Below are 13280 nucleotides of genomic sequence, written 5' to 3' on the forward strand. Positions count from 1 at the left end.
CTCGGTTGGTTTGATACATTACAGGGCAACTTTGAGGTCGTGGGTTTAAGTCCAGCTTACCCCTAAAAAAACAGATCCTAATAAACATAAAGAGGATGGTGAAGAAAAGAGATAGAAAGAAAGAGATGACGAAGTTATGATGGCAATCGACCATGAAGGTGGGAAGAAGAGAAAAAATATATTAAGAATTTGATTTGAGGGTGAATTAATTTATTTCTAAATAACCTATTACCTATTGGATTGCGTTTTGAAAAGGTCCAACCATGCTAAATGTGAGCCTTAAATTTTTTGTTGGATTAAAGACCACATCATATATGTATTAAACTTAACAATGCAAAATTTTGATATATAAAATTTTATTAAACATAATTTTTTTAAGACAAAAACATTATTATCTTTATATCATTATAAATAAAAAAATTAAAATACATTAATAAAATAATCTATTAATATTTTGTAATTTTACAAGAAGTAAAAAAAGCATAAAATTATTTTGTTTAGCTGTCAAATGCTCTAGTTTTACTGAATGGAATCTACTTCATCCATAACCGAAAATATAAGCTCATCAATAAAAACCAGCTGCATTCCTCAAATGCAACGGTTGAAATATCCATTGGGAGGAGATCTTTGTTGTTTTTTTTTAGCACAAAGAGAGCATGCATTCCAAGGTTTAGTCTTTATTTTGTTTTGAGAGATTGAGAGAGAGAGAGAGATCTGAGATCCAGGTATTTTTGTTATCTCTTCAGTAGAATCTATAGTAGAAGGCGGGGTGGGGTTGGGTTTTGTTTTGTTTTGGTGTAATTTTCTTTTGTCTCTTTTGATGATAAAATATCTCTAAAATTCTTAATTCTTAAGAAATATATTTTTGTTTTTTTGACATTTTTCATGAAGATCTTGCAATTTCAGCACTTGGGTATGGCATCATTTGATGGTTGGACGAGAAATTTGGATAAAGAATTGTTTTTTTTTGGGGGTGTCTATGCGTTGATTTGTTTGTTTTTCTCTTTTAAAATGGTTGTAATGAACATTCCTTGCTTTTCTTCTGGTAGATCTCTTTATGGGTTTTCTGATTTGTCCTGGAAAAAAAAATTCCTTCTTTGCTTCAAATATCACAATGGGTTTATTTCATTCTCCATGATTTACTCTTTGTTTCACTGATTCATGAATGTTATAATATCTGATTTGGTTTTTAATTTTTATGTGTTATTAGATCTATTAAAGATTTAACTGAAGAGTGATAAGGAGATGGGGAAGAAAGGGAAGTGGTTTGTTTCAGTAAAGAAGGCCTTGAGCCCTGAATCGAAGGAGAAGAAAGATCAGGTTTTCAAAAATCCCTACTTTACTTCTCTAGTCTAATTTCCTGTAAAAAATGCTGATTGAATTGTTGTTCTTGTTCTTGTTCTTGATTAGAGAACCAGTAATTCGAAGAATAAATGGGGATTTGGGAAACCGAAACACTTCGATCCCTCTTCTTCAACTGTAGAAACTGTTCCATCACCTCCATCTCCTCCACCAGAGGAGGTGAAATTGGCCGAAGCGGAGAATGAACAGAGCAAGCATGCTTACTCGGTGGCACTTGTCACCGCTGCAGCTGCTGAGGCCGCTGTTGCTGCTGCTCAGGCAGCTGCAGAGGTCGTTCGGCTCACGACTGTGACGTGGCACCAAGGTAAATCAAAGGAAGAAGTGGCTGCAATCAAGATTCAAACCGCATTTCGAGGATTCCTGGTATTAGCCCTTTTTTCTCTTATGTGTTTTTTTTGTGTGAAATTCAAATGGTAAATTATAACATGAAAATTTGAAGAAATGTTGCAAATGTATATACTTGATAGATATGCTTGTTGTAAAAGAACAACAAGAAATAGCAAGCACACAATGCAAAATAAATCAAAATTATAGACGCAGAGATTTACTAGGTTCACCCCCTTTCACGGAGTAAGTCCTTGGAGGCGATTGATCTTCTTTACTATCACAAGCAAAGGAGGATTACAAAGAGTTTCATCCTTTTGTCTCTTTTATATGTGTTTTTGCAAGAAACTCTGTACTGGTATCTCAGTCACAATCATGATGTTAACCAACCAACTACTCCAAAAGACCGATTTTGTTGGAAAGGGGGAGAACTATGAATATAAGAGGGTCACAGGGCTTAACTGGGGTATGGCATATAAGAGGGTGGAGGATAATATACACTCAACACTTCCCCCTCACCCATAAGGGTGGAAAGAATCAAACCCGTGACCTATACAAACTTAGCGCTTTGATACCATGTTAACCGCCTAACTACTCCAAAAGACCGATCTGTTGGAGAGGTGGGAGAAATATGAATATGAGAGGGTCATGGGGCTTAACTAGGGTATGACGCATCCGAGAGTGGAGGGAAATATACACTCAACACATCCCACCGCTGAAACATTGGCTTTTAAAATGTCCATAAAAGATACACCGCCTCCCGCCTTGACACTTAAACCTATATGAAAAAAAAAGTAGATGTTCATTCAGATTGGAAATTTCTCTCCTTTTCAATGGGTTCATGTGGTTAATTTACTATTTCTTTGTAGGCAAGAAAGGCTTTGCGGGCCTTGAGAGGAGTGGTTAGGTTGGAAAAGCTGATACAAGGGCAGTCGGTTAAACGCCAAACCACAACCACCCTACGCTGCATGCAAACCCTGACTCGTTTGCAGTCTCAAATCCATTCAAGGAGGATAGGAATGTTGGAGGAGAACCAGGCTCTTCAGCGGCAGCTCCAGCTGAATCGTGAGAAGGACCTCGAGAACTTAAGAGCCTCTGTAAGTTTATTGGATTATGTTGTTCTTCCGATCCTCCACGCCAAACCGTCGCGTTTGTTTTCCTTTCTCGTTTCAAGCTTCCTTAACGTGCATTTAGTTTTCCAGAAATCACTGTCCCCATGATAGAAATCACTATCCTATCATGACTATTGTTGTTTATTTCTTTGAATGAAGAAATTCTGGTTTGCTAATTTCAATTTAGCCCCCAGAGATTAGATTTTAAGAGAATGTGTGCAATGTAAGCAAAGTTTTCTTCCATTCTCTGAACATCTAATTGCTGTTATAGACTTGCCTCTGTCAAGTTTTTCTTTCTTTCTTTTTCTCTTTATTTTTTTAAGCCCAATTTCACTGGTATTAGTTATATGTGGACATTATGTGATTTGGGTTTTGCCGGGATCAGTATCTTAGCCAGCGATTCATGTTTCAATGTCTAAGCCACTTAACTTTTTTCCTTCATCTGTTCAATTGCCAAAAATTATTTCTGATTTGTATAATGGGGTTCCTATCTTTTATACCAAATTTGAACTCTGTAACAGATGGGTGAGGATTGGGATGACAGTATTCAATCCAAGGAGGAAGTCGAAGCAAACCTACTAAGCAAACAAGATGCTGTCATGAGAAGAGAACGAGCATTGGCTTATGCATACTCTCGTCAGGTAACTCCTCGTTTTAGTCTTAACTCCTCCTAATTAGATCCTTGGATCTCTAACAGTTCTTCCTGTATTTCCTGTATTTCCAACTATTTGTGGTTGGAAATCTTGGCCATCGATTCAACTTGTGAGTTGGGCAAGGAAACCATTTTTGAGGATTACTGAATTAAGAAAGTTTGGTGATCTAGCTACGAGCCTTTAACTACAAATGCCTTGACTTGGCTCTTTTTAAATTTCTTAGCATGATTCATCTCATCATCACCTTATCCCAAGAAATTCCAACTTATCCTTCTCCTTCATTCAATTCTGCTTTATTAAATTCAAGTTTGTTACCTAAATCCACATTCATTTTGGCATTCCTCTTGCTTTCTTAGAACTTTCAACTTGAATGTTTCTTGATATTGGGTTTCATTTTGGCCTTCCTCAATCAACTTTTTCTTAGTTTTTCACCTACGTGGCTACTCATATTCTCACGTTTTGATTCTAATTTTATCGTTCTTAGTCCTTCCACTTATCTATTTCAACATCCTCATCTTTGCTATACTCAATCTACAACTACATTATTTCTTGATTGTTCAACATTTAATTATTTCCACGTTACACCATTTAAGTTTTATTCTATAAATATCCTCACTCCATTAGGAATTCATTCAATGAATTCATCTATTTCTTTCAGAATTATTCCTTAATGTTTTCTCTTAGTCAAATTTTGGGTGCATGAGCTCTAGTAACTTTATAGTTAATAATCGATCATCAATTCTACTAACACTCAACTTTATTTTCTTTTCAAATCTCTATATATTATTATACCTACACCAATTTTTATTTTTAAATTTTTTTCCAATAGCATCCTTCAATTTTATTATGTTCCATCCCTTCTCATTTTTTATTTTATTCACAACGAATTAAAAGACCGATTTTCTGCAGCAAATGTGGAAGAATTCTTCACTGAGGGCAAATCCGATGTTCATGGACCCGAACAATCCTCAATGGGGATGGAGTTGGTTAGACCGATGGATGACATCCCGGCCGTTGGAGAGCCGAAGCGTGACGGACAAAGAACCGAATGACCACTCATCTGTAAAGAGTGCAAGCCGCAGCAATGGAAAAGAAATCAGCAAAGCCTATGCTTCCCGTGAAGTTAAGGTACAGAAGCCTTCGCCATTAGGGAAGAAACCGAACCGCCAATCACCTTCAACTCATCCATCCAAGGAAGCATCGTCATCCTCGGTTGCTGGGAAATTGAAGTCAGCAAGCCCGAAAGGAAGTGTGTGTGCCCCAGATGACGACTTAAGGAGCCTAGGCAGTATGCAATCGGAGCAATATCGACGACACAGCATTGGTTGGACATCAGTGAGGGATGACGAGAGCTTGGCAAGCTCCCCAGCAGTGCGAAGCTACATGACACCTACCGAGTCCGCAAGGGCCAAGGCCCGACTGCAGAGCCCATTGAGCGTTGAAAAAGATGAGACAATCAATAAGGGATCAGTTGGGCCCACGAAGAAGCGGTTGTCTTTTCCAGCATCACCCGCAGGCCCAAGGCGACATTCTGGTCCACCTAAGGTAGACAACAGCTCTGTCAATGACGTTAGTGTCCACACTGAACAACGTTAGCAATGGAGAGTTTGATTGAAACATATGTGGATTAGAGAGATCGATAGAAGAAAAAAAAAAAGAAAGAAAGAAGAAGAGATGGGTATGAACCTATCTTCTACTATTTATGGAGGTCTTATTTATTGTGCAGTAAGAATTGGCTTGGGGTAGACACATTTATGATTCATCGAGTTGCATTTATTTAATTTTTGGGTTATAATCTTGTTGTGGAGATTGATAATTTTCTAGTTTTATTTAATTATTAGGATTCTTGGGATTGTGGTAGTCCAATCTTTTCTTCAGTCTTCTCTTGGAGGGAGGATCTACCAATTTTACTCCAATGTTTAAAGTTAGAAGCATACTAAAAAAGGGGAGAATTTGTCACAAAATTGATGAAGTTGAGTATGAAAAGAGTTCTCTGAACTTTTTAACAGAATATATACTTATCTTTGAACTGGCTTTAGATAGTTGAATCAAACTGCTAGAAGTCTCCAACCAAATAATATGCCCCCTTGACATTGGTCTAGCCTTGAAGATTAATAGAAAATGACTTAAATGTACTCATCTTTGACCTCGTATTACGATATAAACCCTTGATTTTTTTGCTCAAAAATCTGCATCTTCAAGCTCTTAAACCTTTCAGATAAATTAATTGGGAGTGACTATTTGCACATATCAAAACTACTCTACATACCCATCTGACCTAAAAATATAAAAAAACAAAACAAAATAAAATTATATTTTTACCCCATTTTAAATTTCTCAATGCACACACTCTAACCTGTCGAGCTGATTTTGTACTCTCTCTCCATATTCATCTCCTTTTGAATTTTGTGAGAGATTGAATCAATGAACATTAGATTTTAAGGTTTATTTTTCAAGTTATCTTTTTTCTTTTTTAGTTTTTTTTTTTTTTTATTATAGATTTTTTGCATTTAATCATCAAGGACCTTCAAAACAACGCTTTTGAATTGAAGAATTCAAAGATTTTTAAGAGATTTTGTTTGATATATTTAGACCCAACTTATTATAGCAAATTCGGTAGGTACCTACCGAATATTACTAAAGGGATTTAGTGGGTACCTATTAAATAACTTTGACTTGATTGAAAGTGTTATGGTATGAAATATAAGTAAGATCAGAGTTTAAAATCCTCATTAAAATCTTTTTAGATACAAAGAAGAAGAGATTGATTTGGTGGGTGGGTGCATAAAGAATAACTTTTATTCCATTTGGTAGTTCAATGGATGCGTGCATTAAGAATCTTGGTTAATTAAGTGTATATGTTGAGAATTTTTACTTTTTATGTGAATATTGCTGAGTGAGAAGGGGTATGTAGAGTATTTTTTGCACTCCCGAATTAATTTTAACATCATCTTCAGTCCAACATTGTTAATCTTGTCCTATCCTCTTGTAAAAATCTTTGATTTTTTTATTCAAAATTCCATCATCTTCGACTTTCCCATAAATCTTATCTTATTCTTTAGGTTTGAAAGTTAGGAGATAGAGTCATAATGGCAAAGACGTGGTCACAAATTTTAGGAAGAAAAATCAAAGGTTTTTCGGTTTGAGGGTGAAAATGATAGCATTAAGGTCATTTTATGTTAGTCTCTGAGGGAAGACAGAGGCCAAGGACATAATCTATTTATTTATAATTATAAGCCCTAAAATTGAATAAAAGCTCAAATCAAAAGCAAACACAAGAACCAAAATACAGAGAAATCAAATGCCCAATGTCCATCTTCTCAAACTCCTTCTCTTGCGGTAATGGTGAGTGTTCAAACTCCTCGCTTTGTCTTTCTCTGCTTTTCATCTCTGTAATTCGTTGAATTCGATTTGTCTTAGAATCTAATATCTGTAATAATTAAATAATAAAAATAATGATAAGAAATTTATGTAATCTGTGTCTGCCACTCTCCGTGCTGATTACGAGTTTGATTCTTGAAGGATTTTCAGTTTAGAGTTTGAATCTTTGATGATCATCTTTAATTAATCAAATCTTTGTTGGATTATTTAATTAGTTAGATTGATTCCTATTTCTAAGATGTTTGTTTGGAAATTCTACACAAAGGATAATAAAGGTAGAACGATTATAATTTAAATGTTTCTTGAAGGATTTTCAGTTTAAAGTTTGAATCTTTGATGATCATCTTTAATTAATCAAATCTTTGTTGGATTATAATTAGTTAGATTGATTCCTATTTCTAAAATGTTTGTTTGGAAATTCTACACAGGATAATAAAGGTGGAAAGATCAAAATTTTTGTCTGTTTTTAATTTCCAAAGAACGGAAGTAAATTTACAGTCCTAGTTCATGCTTTCATCCATAAGTTAGGTTGGTAAAGTCTTGTGCGTGGTAATACCACATACCTGGGACCGAAACTGGACCTTCACACTTATCCCAAAGATTTGGGGGCATTAAACAAATCACATTCCTCTGATCCACTTTGAGTCCAACTTTGAAGTGGGCAGGTCCCTGTTTTGAATTTATTTAATGCCCCTACATTTCCGCCAAAATTTGGAATACCTCCTTGGAAATGCCACTTGTAATCCAATGGAGAGTGTTCCTTCAAAATTTTGAAGTGGCTTGCTTGCTTTAGAGTTTTTTCCATTCCTCTCTATCTAAAGCCAAGTCTTCTGTTATTGCAAATGAGTTCATATTTACTTTCATTGTCTCCATCCACGTTCTTTTGTGTCTTCCTCTTATTCTTTTAGGCCCTTCAACTTGAATAGTTCTTCTAACCAGAGTTGTAATCGACCTTTGTTGAACATGCCCGACCAATCTCACTCAACTTTCCCTTAATTTATCACCTATGGAGATACTCCTACAGTTTTTTTTTTAATGTGTTCATTTTTAATTTTATACTTTTTCAAAAAACAAAAAAATCTTTTCTGGTCTTTCCTTCAACGTCGTCATCTTTGTCACACACAATATATGAACACGATGCTTCTTGACTCTCAACATCCATCTCCATAAAGCATAGCTGGTCTTACTGTCATCTTATAAAATTTTCCTTTTAATTGGATTGGTATGTGTCTACCACATAGCACTCTTGAAACTCACATCCACTTTAACCATCCAGCTATGATTCTATGGGCAATATCCTCATTAACATTTCCATTTTTATGTATGATAGACCCGAGATAACGAAAGTGGTAGCTTTGGGGTTTTTCTATAGCATCAACTTTTATTGGTCATTCCTCATCCTTGGTGTCGATGCTAAATTTATACTCCAGATACTTGGTCAATACCTCTCTCCTTAGTATTGACTCCAATCTCATCAATTATACCACATCATCCACAAATGGATGAAAATGAAGGATAATGTGCCCAAAAAAAATTTATATTTATATTTATTGATTTCAAGGTCTGATAGAAGTTCTGGATGATGGGATGATGGGATTCGGGCAGCTCTCAGTCTGTGGGGCTCCAAAATAATTTCACTGGACTCTACTTTTGGGCTGGGTGTGTGGTACATGGTGAAAGCTTGTTAAAAGTTAGTGTTGTCTTTTCTTTTTCAGCGCTATAACTCCCCTTCAGATATACACACACCACACAAAAAATTTAAGTGCCACCTGAATCATGGTTTACCTTTCCAGTCAAGAGAATGGGAATCAATTGGATGAATGAAAATAAAAAGAGAGTGCCTTTGATTGGGTATGATGTAGTAGGAAACCTGTAGAAAGAATGATAGAAAATGAGGAGAAACTAGGGGAAATATTGGTTTGCATTGAAAGGAAGGATGACGAATAACAATGGTGTAGCTGGACTGTTCAACCGCTAGTGGTTGATGCAAGACTTCTCGACAACAGATTGTCGTCACTAATGCGGACCGCTCAACTTTAGTTCATGTTTATAAATCTTCAATGGCATTGACAAAGAGTCCATTAAACCCAACTAAATGGGAGTTACAACCTCTCTTTATGTTCTTTCAATAAGAGAGACTATATAGTGAACCCCCAATTCCAACCTTAGGATTGCTTTAACAAATCCTAACCATCCAACTTTTCAATATTACATAAATATCCCCCCTTCTGCAGAAAGACATAAAACACACTTAATCTTTCCTAATTTCCCTTGTTCTATCATTGGGCTCCTGTATGGTTGAAGAAACAAAGGACCCTTATCTCCATAATATATCATAGTGCTATTGATGTGATTGTGCATTTCTTCACCTGTTGATGCTGCCATGCTCGTTCAATCTTGATGTTATATATTAATTCATCATACTTATCAATTTTTAATTTTTAATGTAGAAATGGTACTCTAACCATCCTCTTATCTGTTAAAGTCCTTGTTACTGTAACATTACTAGCACAACATTGATGAGCTTCAAAACTTGGATGTGCTTCAGGCTACACCGTTTCTAGCAGGACTTGCCATAGCTACTGCTGCTCTTGCTGGAAGATATGGAATCCAAGCTTGGCAAGCATTCAAGCAACGACCACCTACACCTCGGATCCGCAAGTTTTATGAAGGCGGTTTCCAGCCTAAGATGACAAAAAGGGAGGCTGCTCTTATTCTTGGTGTTAGGTAACCCTGAAATTACATGAAAATGGAGTGCAATATGAACATTTTATTTCTTTGATATTTTCTACTATATTGTTGGAGGATTGATAATAAAAAACACGATTTTTCTGGATCATGCATGTCCACTATGTAGGATATTTTCCTTTAACCTATTTGTGTAGCTACGATGTTAGAAACTACTCTACAGATAATACAAAGGGAAACAAAAGAAAAGGAATTCTTGGTGGCAAATATAATTCAATAGTACTCTACATAGGTTAGGACGACTTCATCAGCTGCAGCCATTCCAGTTCTATACGGAGTCTATGGTCGACTGTCAACATATATCGCGTTCAAGGGTCATATACAAAACTAAACATTGTGTCAAACATTTTTCAATATATGGGTTAGAAGTTTTGGAATGGGCTGATTTTTTATGACTCAGGAAATGACATGAGATCTTGAACATATGGATAGTGTGTGTGGAGGGGAGGAAAGACAATAAAGTTAAAGAGGTAAAGAGGAAAGACAATAAAGTGAGATAGTGTGGATCCCGCTTCACTGGAGTGGGACGTTTATACCCCACAACTGTACTTGGAGTGGGATCCACCGTTATGTTTTATTATTGACACTTCCTATTTTTCCGGCTCCGTATATCATGAAACTACTGCTGCTGCTTTTGGATAGCTCTATTCTTATCCAAATTTATGCCTGGTGCAAAGACGTGCCTGAGCTTTTTTATTGGGCAATGTTCGTGTAAAAAACTTGGAAATTATGAGTATTTGGTTGACAATAGGGGAAGGTCCATTTATTGGAAGATGACGATTTTCCAGATGGTATGATTTTTGGCTATAGGCATATAAAAGGTTCTCCGTGATTGATGCATTGATCGTGCAATGTGAGTGACCTTGTGTTCAGGATTCATGTTCTATATTTTTCAAAGTCACAAAATACGTGCTTTATTTTCTGGTTGTGGATGAATTATTCCACCTTTTTCTTGGCTTGTATTTGTTTTTTTTCTTCTTCTTCTTGCTAGTCCAGTTTCGGATCAAGCTTTGTTACCACAAACACATCCAAGCATTCATTTTGCACTCCAAGGGAATAATACTTGTATCTCTAGTTTTATACCTTCTTCACTATAAGTTGTTCTGTTTAATAGGGAAAATGCAACTCCTGACAAGGTTAAGGAAGCACACAGAAGGGTGATGGTTGCAAATCATCCAGATGCCGGGGGCAGTCATTACCTTGCTTCCAAAATTAATGAAGCAAAAGATGTGATGCTTGGGAAGGCAAAAGATGGTGGCTCTGCATTTTGAGACCCTGCAAAGTTCCTTTGACAAAGCGTTGGTAGGTGACCTTGAAGAGTGATGCACCCTCACTATTCTGCCTCTTCTTTCCAAAAACCACATTGTGGAGAACCCACCTCCCTCGTTCCAAACGTTGGGGATGTTTTATTAAGAGAGTTGCTATTGCCACACCAATTTTTTTTACTAACGCCACACCAACTGTGTGCAGTGTTTTTGGTGTGGCAATAGTAGCTCTCTTTGTTAGCCATGGAAATTGGAAAGTAAGTTCTTTTCGTTCAATTCTTTTAGTACTCCAAAACCTTTATCGGATCGTGGGGAATGTTCAAGTTTGTGTTGTATGTTGGTGAGGGCACTACAAGCATAGCCAGAGTAATGTGCATAATCTTTTGGAGTGTCTTATGTTCTTCTTAGATCTCCCATTTATTTGGCTTGAAACATGAACCTCTTAACTAGTTGCCAAAGAACGGGCTTGTGACATTGTGCTTAATGTTGGTTATTCTGGACAAATTTCTGCAAATAAGTTCAAATGGGTATGTAAAACGGCTTTTGAGACTTATTCCACTTAAAAACTTTTCAACGTTTCATTTGTTTAATGAACTGGATTTCCTTAATTTAGTTATATATTCTTGATAGTTTTGACAACTGACCATTTGATTTAGTTAATTGATTTTGATTGTGTAGGTTCACCAAGAGGTGGGGCACAGGTTTATAGGTCAGTGGTTCCAAATATTTTCCCACAAGATCGGTAGTGGGGCTTTCTTCATAAAAGTTGAATGAATTGGGCCTGAGCCCATAATATTAAAATGTTCAAATCAGATGACTAAAAATCACAATCAAGACGTAATTTTGTGGGGTTGGGTCGCTGAGAAGTACCATGTTGATAAATTGTCCCGAACTAAGATGACGATGTTAAGATGGATGAGTGGAGAGCTTAAGCCTAGTGACAAAAATCTACAAAAGCATCGTGATTAAATCATGATTTTAATAGTTGTCGATTAAATCACAATTTTTTCAAAAATTCATGAAGCTTTTGAAAAAATCTCTGATTTTAATCATGACTTAATGTCAATTTTTTTTTTGAAAAAAAAAATAAAAACCATAGATTAGTTTTTCTTTTAGCATTTTTAAATGTTATTTTATCATTTAATATACGGAATGCATATCTTTAATATTTTTTATACCTAAAAAATTATTTTTATTTTTTTAATTTATCTGATGTTTTCCTGACTTTTTCCACTTTTGCCGACTTTTTTCAAATGTTTCTCTTTTCGAATTATTTCCAAACCCTGACTTTGTCACTATGAATCTAAGAGAGAAAATTAGAAATAAACACATTTGAGTAATAATTTTAATAGGTCATAGATTAAGAGAAAATTGACTAAAATGATTTGGGCATATTCAGCAAAATCTTTCTCCAAAAGTCAAAATCCTAAATCATCGTGCCATTAATCCATGATGAATTATTTGAAATCTGTTTGAGTTGACCAACTAATTCAATGTTCCACAAAATATGAGACTGAATTGTGGATTATTAGTTGGCCTGAATAGATTGGGTAAAACCTGTGTATAAATATGAGGGAAAAGAAAGTAACGCAGATATACTTCTCTCTCCCAGTTCTCTTTCAAATGAAAAAACCCAAAACATTAAACCTATCTACATCTTCTTCAGAATCAGAACAATTAGAAAATCTAAGAAAAAGTTGACTAAGGTGGTGTTTGTTTGCACTATTTTTCAGTGCTTATTGCTGAAAAAAATTAAATTCAGCACTTTTGTCAAAATAGCGCGTTTGTTTACTCGTGCTTATTGCTGAAAATAAGTGAAAAAAATTCAGCACTATTTTGATGCTGAAAAAAAGTGCTGAAGCGGTAAGCACTTCGCTTTTTCAACACGGACAAGTATGCCCTTTGTTTTTTTGAGCATGGACAATTATGCCCTTATTCTTAAAAGGATATTACCTCTTATATCCCATGGATAAGTATATAGACACCCCACAAATTAATAAACCCACACCATAGTTAAATTATTTTGTCTTATATGGGTTAAAATTTTTGGAATGAGTTGATTTTTGGTGAGGATGATCTCTACAATGAGGAGATCATTCTCACAAAAAATCAGCACATCTTGAAACTTTTAACCCTATCAAAACAAGTTCAAGAATAGTAAATTGTCCATTTTTTTTTTTTTTGAAAACTATTTTTAACGAGTTAGAAGTTTCAAAATAAACTGATTTTTGGTGAGAATGATCTCTAGACCATATAAATTATCCTCACTAAAAATTTGGTCATTCCAAAAATTTTAATCTATATAAAACAAAACAAAAAATGGCTATAGTGTGGGTTGTCCTTATTAATTCATAGGGTGCTTTTATAATTACACATCCTTCATTTCCATCGAAAATTATTCATAAAAAATTAAGTTCTTTTTAAAGTTGATTTCA

The 13280-nt window shown here is 35.4% G+C and overlaps 2 protein-coding genes across 8 annotated transcripts; both read left to right on the forward strand.

Moving 5' to 3' along the window:
• Positions 1–526: 526 nt before the first annotated feature.
• LOC147399843 (protein IQ-DOMAIN 3-like) lies at positions 527–5246 on the forward strand. 6 transcript variants are annotated; one of them, XM_086445368.1, is made up of 6 exons: positions 527–668; positions 1211–1320; positions 1411–1725; positions 2556–2783; positions 3320–3439; positions 4361–5246. In XM_086445368.1, exons 2-6 carry the CDS (start codon positions 1246–1248, stop codon positions 5045–5047), a joined length of 1425 nt encoding a protein of 474 aa, XP_086301494.1. In that variant the 5' UTR covers positions 527–668; positions 1211–1245; the 3' UTR covers positions 5048–5246. The 6 variants fall into 6 exon arrangements, with proteins under 6 accessions (XP_086301494.1, XP_086301490.1, XP_086301492.1 ...); XM_086445364.1 differs by having other exon boundaries at positions 574–725; XM_086445366.1 differs by lacking the exon at positions 527–668 and adding an exon at positions 793–913.
• Positions 5247–6676: 1430 nt separating this feature from the next.
• On the forward strand, positions 6677–12729 carry LOC147399844 (mitochondrial import inner membrane translocase subunit TIM14-1-like). Of its 2 annotated transcripts, XR_015179133.1 has the most exons (4): positions 6677–6796; positions 9381–9559; positions 10695–11372; positions 11524–12729. XR_015179133.1 is itself a non-coding variant. In XM_086445371.1 (3 exons), the coding sequence occupies exons 1-3, from the start codon at positions 6794–6796 to the stop codon at positions 10849–10851; spliced, it is 339 nt and encodes a 112-aa protein (XP_086301497.1). In that variant the 5' UTR covers positions 6677–6793; the 3' UTR covers positions 10852–12729. The 2 variants fall into 2 exon arrangements, 1 of the variants encoding a protein (XP_086301497.1); XM_086445371.1 differs by having other exon boundaries at positions 10695–12729.
• The last annotated feature ends 551 nt before the right edge of the window (positions 12730–13280 follow it).

Source organism: Akebia trifoliata, chromosome 6 (assembly GCF_017979445.1).
Source record: "Akebia trifoliata isolate Shusen 1 chromosome 6, ASM1797944v1, whole genome shotgun sequence".
Taxonomy (NCBI): domain Eukaryota; kingdom Viridiplantae; phylum Streptophyta; class Magnoliopsida; order Ranunculales; family Lardizabalaceae; genus Akebia; species Akebia trifoliata.